This window comes from Chelon labrosus (genome assembly GCF_963514085.1).
Source record: "Chelon labrosus genome assembly, chromosome: 5".
Lineage (NCBI taxonomy): Eukaryota > Metazoa > Chordata > Actinopteri > Mugiliformes > Mugilidae > Chelon > Chelon labrosus.
In genome coordinates, this window is record NC_140341.1 from 1,670,729 (window position 1) to 1,680,811 (window position 10,083).

The 10,083-nt window shown below is 46.7% G+C and overlaps 1 protein-coding gene across 1 annotated transcript; it reads right to left on the minus strand.

The window, feature by feature from the left end:
* Positions 1-1,946: 1,946 nt before the first annotated feature.
* ndufa10 (NADH:ubiquinone oxidoreductase subunit A10) lies at positions 1,947-8,025 on the minus strand. Its single transcript, XM_084545332.1, has 10 exons — positions 7,889-8,025; positions 7,193-7,361; positions 6,014-6,229; positions 5,840-5,926; positions 5,630-5,751; positions 5,461-5,540; positions 5,025-5,079; positions 4,503-4,588; positions 4,299-4,407; positions 1,947-2,114 (listed from the first exon to the last, which is right to left on the minus strand). Exons 1-10 carry the CDS (start codon positions 7,961-7,963, stop codon positions 2,046-2,048), a joined length of 1,068 nt encoding a protein of 355 aa, XP_084401458.1. The 5' UTR covers positions 7,964-8,025; the 3' UTR covers positions 1,947-2,045.
* Between the last annotated feature and the right edge of the window lie 2,058 nt (positions 8,026-10,083).

Sequence of the window (10,083 nt, forward strand, 5' to 3'; positions counted from 1 at the left end):
TCATGTTCACACATGGATTGGCCACCACAGAGTCCAGACCTGAACCCCACTGAGAATCTTTGGGATGTGCTGGAGAAGGCTTTGTGCAGTGGTCAGACTCTCCATCATCAATACAAGATCTTGGTGGAAAATGAATGAAACACTGGATGGAAATAAATCTGGTGACATTGGAGAAGATTATAGAAACAATGATACAGAGAATGTGCTGGAATCAGAGATATAGGAGGTCCAACCAGATATTAGGGGGGGACCTTTTGTTTTGGCCAGTGTATATTAAATATATAAAACATGGCAGCTAATAGATGGGTTAAATAAAGAATTAAAAACTAATTGATTTTAGTTTATTTACAGCCTCCTGTTAATAAAAACTCAGTGACGCATCGCAGCCTTTAAACTTTCTTTCACACTCCAGCATGTGTTCACTAATTACAGCCAAATTAAAAAATCAAACTGGAGACGGGCTAATTTGGACTGTGAGGAAGCTGGAGGGTTGAGTCTTGCAGCATTAATAGAATTTAAGAGATTCCTTGGTGTGCTTTAGTTTTATATTACAACTCTTCTGGATCAGTTTGTAGCTGCAGAAAAAAATCTTAATAAAGAGATAATAAACCTTTAGACCACCTGAACCGGTCCTGCTCAAATAGAAGGGTTAATCATTTTCTGTGTGGCATGGTGTACCTCAGGGGTCGGTTCTAGGACCACCTTTATTCTCATGGTATCTTCTTCCTCTTGGACGTGTAATTTGCAGACACGGTGTCTCGTTACGGTTTTTTATTTACGCTGACGACTCTCAGATCTTCCTGGGTCCCTGTCAACTCATCAGTCAACCTGATCGAGCATGAACGAACGAAAACTAAACTCGAACCTCGGCGTCTGGGTCGAAGTTTTGAGTCCCCGCATATCTGATCCGGTCTAATCCTGTTTTTACGACCTCGGGAACATTTTTCAAAAATCCAGCTTCATTTCATTTTATGTTTTTATTTTGCCTGAATGACAAATCAACCTCACATCTTCAGTCTAGTTCACATACTCATGCTCATTAGTCGGCGCTGCTGCTGTCTGTTGTTGTTTAGTGTCTTTTTGTAAATGCATCGTCTTCCGAGTGTTTCGTATCGTCTGCATCAGCTTCCACACATCCACTTTATGCCCAGTCCCTTCTATTCTACTCAGTCCTGTGTCTTCATGCAGCTCCATCCCCTCATCTCACTATGTTGTGCAGTGGCAGTGTGGAGGGGGGTGACTCCAGGACGCTGGAAGTCACTGTTAAGCCTTCTCGAGGTGTCGTGGGCCCAACTTAACCAAACATCAGTGAAGGGAGGTGCCCACTTGAAAACCCCAATGACATGCTGCATACTGCTGTTGTTTAGGCCAGGTATCTGTTGTCTTCATGTTGCTGGGTAGCTATGGTTAGCTGCTGAGGGGGCCATACAAGCCAGCAGCGTTAGGTTAGCTTATGTTTCACAATGGTTTGAGTTAGCGTCTGCTGCTGAGCGGGCCATACAAGCCAGCAGCGTTAGGTTAGCTTATGTTTCACAATGGTTTGAGTTAGCGTCTGCTGCTGAGCGGGTCATACAAGCCAGCAGCATTTATTTAGTTCATTTAGATTGTAGGTTAAGCGTCATATCACATGACTGTAGGTTTGTTAGAGTTTCTCAGCTGGACAGGGCCCTCTCTAAATGTGTTTTGCCTGGGATTTTGGCACAAGGGATTGTAACATCTAATCCTGTGTATTAATGAATGTGCTACACCTGTGATATATGGTTTAAAATAAACAATAAAAACACAGTTGTGATTTTAACCAGAACCAGGAAACCCTGTGTTTACAGTTTAACATCTTAGTGACGTCTTATCTTTGTGACCTTCTAGCACCATACAGGTCTTGAGGTCTTGGTCTGTTCCTACGGGGGACGGGCCAAGCCGTACATTTAAATAACGAGACTTGAGCGTTTAGATTCAAAATTTATTATTTCTTTAATAGATACACATTATTTAGGATGTACAACAGAGATCTGATCAGACAGTGACGAGGGACCAATCAGTGAAATCTACTTCAGCCAGATGTTTTTGTCTCCGACATCTGCATTATAGCCGGGGGCGTACTTCTTCCCAGGGAGCTACGAGGACAGAGAGACAAACAAAAAGACAATTTAACAAGAGGAACAAGACTGATAGGACGCCTGATGGGGACAGGCCCCGGTTCAGAGTTAACACCTTCATCTGACTGAAAATGTTGGGAGAGCTGCCAACGTCCTTGCACGACTTTCGACCGAAATGTGGCGAGAGGAGATTACGGCGCGGCGTGTCACTGTTCTCATTCTCTGCACCGGGATCCCGGCTCAGAAACAAAATGTCAGGTCACGGCCTCCTGCAGCATTACGAGGCGCGAGTCTGGCAGCAGGGGGAGACAAAAACGTCTCCAGTCAATAAACAGAAAAGGTCAGACCCGAATGTTTCCCCACAAGACTGATGACACAAACAACCTCGTAGAATATTCCACTTCTGGCATTTGCCATCTTGTAACCGCGACTCGCTCAATATTCCAGCAGAGGAAAATGAGTTCTGCTGCGCTGACAGTGACAGGATTTAGATTCCTCTGTTTACATTGGTCTGTTTTTAATAAAGACGAGATGACACGAGACGTCCTCAGAGAATAACTAAACAAGACGAAAAGGACAGATCATCGTCTGGAAGCCTAATTGGAGTTATTTTTATCCTCTGTGACTGAATGACTGCTCCTCGTTACAACACCAAATGCCACCGAGGTGGTGGAGGTGTGGAGGACGTCGTTTGTCAAATTCAAAGTGTTCACATCAGCATTCTCGTCCTCAGCGCGTCGTCCTTGAAGCCTGATCAACGAGCTGAACGCGCGTCCTTCGCTGCGTTTCTTTGGACTAGAAACTAGACCAACTTCCCTCGTCAACAGATTTATTGTTGGGGGGTAAAGTTTGAGAGTTATGCTCTGACAAAGATCTGCTGAACTGTCGGAGTTCAAACTGACTCTGAAGATAATTATAAAAATGGTCCTTCTGGCTTCTGTAGCGTCAAGAAGAAGAAAAGACAAGAAGGAGGAGGAGGAGGATGTGGAGAAGAAGAGGAAGGAGGAGGAGGAGGAGGAGGAAGATGTGGAGGAGAAGAAGGAGAATAAGAAGGTCAAAGAGAAGGAGATGGAGTAGAGAACACAAGGTACCAGCTACCCTCTCCACACTACATTAACTTTGACTGAAAGATTTATTGGACTGAATCCAGTCCACTCTAGGAGAAGACAAGGAAGACAAGGACAGACTTTAGGAAGCTACAGGAGACCAACTCTAGGAGAAGACAAGGAGGACAAGGACAGACTTTAGGAAGCTACAGGAGACCAACTCTAGGAGAAGACAAGGAAGACAAGGACAGACTTTAGGAAGACACAGGAGACCAACTCTAGGAGAAGACAAGGAAGACAAGGACAGACTTTAGGAAGACACAGGAGACCAACTCTAGGAGAAGACAAGGAAGACAAGGACAGACTTTAGGAAGCTACAGGAGACCAACTCTAGGAGAAGACAAGGAAGACAAGGACAGACTTTAGGAAGCTACAGGAGACCAACTCTAGGAGGAGACAAGGAAGACAAGGACAGACTTTAGGAAGACACAGGAGACCAACTCTAGGAGAAGACAAGGAAGACGAGGACAGACTTTAGGAAGACACAGGAGACCAACTCTAGGAGAAGACAAGGAAGACGAGGACAGACTTTAGGAAGCTACAGGAGACCAACTCTAGGAGAAGACAAGGAAGACAAGGACAGACTTTAGGAAGCTACGGGAGACCAACTCTAGGAGAAGACAAGGAAGACAAGGACAGACTTTAGGAAGACACAGGAGACCAATTCTAGGACATTTAGGACCAGATCAGGGGTTAAATAACTTCCCTAACATAAGACGTGTCCCTGATCTCCTGTGATGAGCTGTTGACGTCTGGACGTCTGAAGGTCTGAGAGGTGAAGACGTCGTGCGTCACGTTGAAGACTCGCTGTCACTTACGTCTTCACACTCGTCTTTTCCACTAACGTCTAACACAGGAACTAACTCAGTGTCTCCAGGGTTTCAGACAGAACAGAACTTTAATTAATCCGGCTGTTGACGCCGCCTGCAGCCGTGAGGACACGGAGACGCTTCACTCCAGTCATCGTTTACTGGACTCTGAAACCTGGGTGACCTACGCTCAGCGCTGCACCTGAACGCCTCACGGACACCTGATGCCAGCGCTCCAGGACGTGTCTCCAGATCGGATGAGACATGCGTAGAGGCTCGTGTCGTACCGATTTATAGGCGTAGTAGTTCTCATCGTACTCGTGGGACCCGATGGTGGTCTCTGGCAGGAACTTGGGGATGTGGGTCAGCGACGCCACCGCCTGTTTGTCCTCCACTCTGTGAAACCAGACGGGGAGAGGTGAGAAGCTGCTCTGGCGAACGAGCAGCGTGAGACCAGCGTCTGTGGTGGCCGAGGCCGAGCTAGAACTCACAGGATCCTCATCTGGTGGTAGGTGACGTCGTCCTGCTCCAGCCACGGACCCTTGTCAAACTTCAAATACTCCACGTCCTCGACCACCTGCGGACGACACGCAGCACATCACAGAACGGTTCTAGCAGCCACGCTCCGATAGAACAAATAACACGGGTAGCTGTGGGGATTTTGAGGCTGTAAGGTCACGGGTTTGAATCCCCTTCACTACTGATTACCTGAACACTGATTCACTTAGAGATATCTGAGTTTGGAAAGAAACGGTTCCAGAGATCTGTGATCTATCTCCAGAATAATTTCTAGTGTCTCATCTTTCATGTGTCTCTACTTCAGTCCAACTCTTCTCTGTCCTCAGACTTTTTAAATTCAGACGCTGCTCTCTGAGCTGGAGCTTCTGTCACACGTCCACTAATCTGAGACGAGTAGAAAGACTTCTAACCAGCCGATGCATGAAGATTTGTTAAAATGAATCAGGTCTTTCTTTAAATCAGAAACAAAAAAGGAAATAAAAATAAACTCTCACCCTTTCGACGTCCTGAGCTTGAGTCGTGTCGTAGGAAAGACATTCTGATTTTTCTCTGAAAGACAGAAAGACAGAAATAAACCACAACCTCCTCCACGTCACACTGAGATCTTCTCAGAACGTCACGCTTCATTCTTCTGGTCAATATCTTGATTTTTCACTTTGAAGGCTAAACTGGTTGACCATGTCCTCACCCTCCAGTCAACACATGATGGACTTGGTGATCCAACGACAGACAGACTGTTTGAATGAGGAGTAAAGGGTGGACTGAGATCTTCTCTGTCCTCAAACCCAGCTCCTCATTGGTCTTTTAGGAGTCTAGTCTAGTCTAGTCTGGTGTTTGGAGGTCTGGGGCCTTCAGGTGGACCCTGATATAAACCTAAACCCTCCACCAGTCTTTGGTCAGACTTCTTCATCGTCACTCAGAACGTCCTACCTGATCTGTGGCAGGAAGGTCTTCTTGTAGACGTCCTCGATGCTCTTCAGGTACGACAGAGGCACATTGTGCAGGTAGGACTGAGGAGAAGAAGAAGAAGACAGATTAACAGTTAAATAATCTGTCTCCGGTCCAGCGACGTCTCCTGCAGACGCGGTCTCACGTCTACCTTGCTGCTCTGCTTCAGCTTCTTCTGCACCTCCTCAGCCGGCTGGTCCACGTAGATGACGAGGTGTGGAGGCAGGAACTCACAGATGCTGTTGTTCTTGATCTCGTTGTAGTTCTGCACACCTGCACAGGCGCACACAGCAACAACCATCCTGTTAACGCTGCACTGGGACGTCCAGTCGGGGGGTGATTTGTCTCCATCGGTACTTACACTCCTTCCTGATGTAGCCCTGTTTGAACATGGCCTCCAGAAAGACCATGTCGCTGAAGGGGGAGCGCTCCAGGACCACTCCTTGACCTTAAAAACACAACATCAGGGTTATAGAGTCTCAGATTATGTTTTAATCCAGGTACATTCCAGCTCTTCCTGCTCTGTCAGTCGTACCTGTGGTGAGCAGGTGTTCGATGGCGTCGGAGTACTGCAGCAGCCTCATGAGGTACATCCACAGCTGAAGCCTGTAGCTGTTCCCGTCAGCAGCTTTGGGGTCTGTGTAGAACTTCTCCAGGCTGCACATCCCGTTGAAGTGGAGGGGGAGGGGCTCCTTCTCCCCGGACATCTTGTCCAGGTAGAGGGTGTCGGCCTCGGGCATGTAGAGCATCCCTGTCGGTGCAGAAGGTCAGTTAGATCTGTGACGACCCCTGGTGTCCTCTGTGGCTACGTTATGGGACTAAACTCTGTCTGTCTCTCCAGCAGGTAGCGGGTTGTGTGATCTGGAGCACTGACTTCCACATCTCGTATGTTTAAGAGAATAAATCTAAGTACTGCTGTGCCTTCCTGTTGTTGTGGCCCTGAGCCAGGCCATGACTAATGGAGGCTCATCCATCAGGGCTGGTTAGGTGAAGGAGTCTGTCTGTGCCTGTGGTGGAAGCTGCCACATGTTGCTGGTTTGGTCTACTGATTTTTTTGGTGTGTTTTGTCGTCAGAGCAGAGTTAAGATCTTTTTTTTTTGCTCTGGTCTCTGCAGAGAGATGAATCATGTGTTCTCTGGTAGCAGCTGTTTGTGTTGTTTAACTGAAACGCTGGCGTGTCTTCGTCTTGTTGTGGCGACTAGAGCCAGGACGTGACAGGAGACAAAACTAACGACGGAGACGAACGAGTAACTGAAAACATCTGCAGCAGGAAACAATTCTTTGATTTCCAGACTTCATGCAGTCAGTGTCTGCAGAGGATCCTCCATGGAGCTGGAAAACTGGGGGCTGTGTTTATAAATGGATCTTAAATGAATGATGTGATGTTTTAGTTCAACCTTCAAATTAAAGCTGCACTTCAGGTCCATCCTGGGGGGGGGGGGGGGGGGGGGGGGGGGGGCGTGGTGGGTTCAGACGGGATCAGGATCACAAAGATGAGTGTTATAAATGTAAGAAAACATTAAACCTGTGCACCACCCAGACACACCTGCACATCAAGGCCCATACAGGTGTAGAGGGACAGACGTTTCCAGACCTAACTAGTTAAATTATTATTAGCAGCACGGCCTCTGTTAACGTCCAGACAGCTCAGTCTGAGGTGGACTCTGCTGTGGTGCTGGACTGACAGGACCCAGGCGCTCAGACAGATAATTACCCAGCTTGTCGGCCAGTTTCTGAGCCAGCGCTCCTTTTCCTGACGCCAGGTTTCCGTCCACAGAGATGATTTTGCTGGACTGATTAAACCGCGGCGTGGTCCTCTCCCCCAGAGCGAAGGCCCACCAGCCGTAGCGCAGGCTCCTCACCGGGCTGGTGTGAACGCCCGCCTGGATGGGACACACAGAACAAAGGTTAACAGGCTGCAGACGTGGATCAGAGGCTCCCACTGAAAAACACTGAGCTCCTACTGTCAGATATGAATGACCAGCAGGTAAACATCAAGTCAACTGATGATTTAAAAGGTAATAAAAGCAGACGAGGGCAGTGAGATGAAGGTTTCAGCATAAAAGACTCTATTCACTCACATTTATTCATAATATTTGGTAAAAACGACCAAACATTTGTTCTTTTTAACATCATGAACCAACAAGCTAACTACAACTCAGCTAATAACCAGACTACACCTTAAAATAGTAAAGTTAACGAGTTAGCTTTAAGTGTTTAAACTAAATAAAATAAGATTTAACTCCTCGTCTGTCCACTTTATAAACAAACCAGCCGCTGTCGCTTGTTGGTGACCGACTGTCACTGATGCTAGCGGCTAGCCAGCTAGCACAGTTAGCTTGTCCTTGTAAACGAGTCGCGCCCTTTGGGTCCAATCAGGATCTGACTAAGTTTTATTTTCCGTCTTTACCTTCTGAGAGAAACCAGAAGCGTTGAAAGCATTTGCTCCCGCCGGGACGACCAGCCGGATCACCCTCAGGGCCATGGTTCACCGTCCTCCAAACTACCTCCGGTCTGACCCGAGAATCACAGAAACACGGCGACGGAGTTATACGTCACACGCGGGGTCCTCCGACTGGAGCTGTCCCCCCGAGCCGTTACTCGTTTAGCTGTCCACACGGTGCCTGAACTAATTTAGATTTACGTGAAACAAAAACATATTTCACACATAAAATAACTAATAAATAAACTATTAAAGTAACAGATAATAATGAAAACAACAGGTTTTAATAATGAATATTCTCATTCTCTGTTTAAATATATATTATATTAATAATCTAGTATTTAATTATTTAATGAACAAATCGTTTTGTCATTAAAATGTCCAATTCATTATAATCAATTATAATTCCTCATTGGCCAAATTGATCTGAACAAAAACTACTAATACACATTTCATGAGAAAACTTTAAACTCTTGTGTTTAATAAGTGGAACAATCTGATTTCCAGCTGTTTTCCTTTAAATCTTCAGTTTAATAAAGGGTTCTAAGTATCGTCATTAGCTGCTATTTATCCTCCTGTGGGTCCTCTACTATATTTATGTCTGCGGTGTGTCTCTGCGTATTTAACAGTAGGTGGCAGTCTCCATTAGATAAGTCGGTCTCACCAATCAGTGAGTGTCCCTCTGCACGGGGACAAAGGCCGGTCAGGTAGAGACACTGAGGACATAGAGGTCTGACTGAAGAGCAAATAAATTCACACAGACAGCATTTAAACACAGACACGTTACCAGAGGATGCAGGACACATGGATAGAGTCAGCATTAAAAGTATCCATGACTCTATCTTTTGCATAAACTCACTAATATCCACTGTGGGATCAATAAAGGATCATCTTATCTTAAACCCTTGAACTCTGACATGCTTACAGCTGCAGGGACACTGATTACAGCGGATCAGTTCACACAAACATCTGGATAACGCGTGCATGCGGCGTGAAGACCGCGCGACACAAACAAGATGATCTGATGGAAGGAGACGCCCGAGGCTCTGGAGACGCACGAGGCTCTGGAGACCTCTGACCGTCACCTTTTACATCCTGAGAGAAAACTGAGAGATGCAGGAGACCGATCTGTTTCTTGTTTGTCCTCCAGACGGCATCACATCAAACAGGACGCTTCAGATGACCCGACAAGTTTCTTCAGATGTCTCTGGTTTATTCAGATCTCTACTGGACTGTAATTTACATAACATCTCACCACGTCTGTATAAATCACTGACACATCTGTGGCTTGGCCCCGGGGCTGTCCACCTCATCCTCTCCTGCTCTTGTTCCCCTTGCAGCTACAAACTCGTCGCTATCGCACCTGAAACTCTCAGGACTTTTACGTAACGCCTCCAGCCCGTCAGCCTGTCAGCGTGTGAGCGTGACTCACAGGCTGTTTCCTCTGTAGGCTAGGAAACCACCAGAGTAAACACGGCTGACGCTCAGCTGCACCGCTTCGTTATTCAGAGGCCGGTCGGCCGGTCGGTCGGTCGGTGGAGCACGAAGGGCTCCAGCTCGGAGTCGGGGTGATGTAGCTCATCCTCCAGACCTCCTGATGTGATTGCAGCACAAATATTTGCAAACATTAGCTCTGTTGTTTCTGCGCCATCACATCTCATCCAACCCGTCTATTATTAAGCCCTGAGCGTTGTGTCAGATTTCTACCTGAAAAGTTTAAATCAGATCCACGACAGATCCATAAATGAACAACTTTGAACCGGATTTGAAAAGGAAATAAATCTCAACAGTCTCCATCTGCAGGTTAGAGTCCTGGGAGATGTGGGAAACCCCTGGAGGTATGACCGCTGCTGCTCAGGAACTCAGATTCATGATGATGATGCACGAGCTTTTTGAACTTTTAAAAGACGGCCTGGCAAACTGGAGACATTCTGCATCCAGTGCACACCCACACACACCAACACACACACACCAACACACCAACACACCCACACACACACCAACACACACACAGGAACCAGAGTAATTAGTCAACAGTGAAACAACAATACTCCACATTCACTCTCATGGCTGAGGCCCTGTGAGGCCAGCTGAGGGGTTTTGGCAAAACGCAGCTCTGCCAAATTTCCCCTGGTTTTTACAGCAGCTTTTATTTCAGTCTC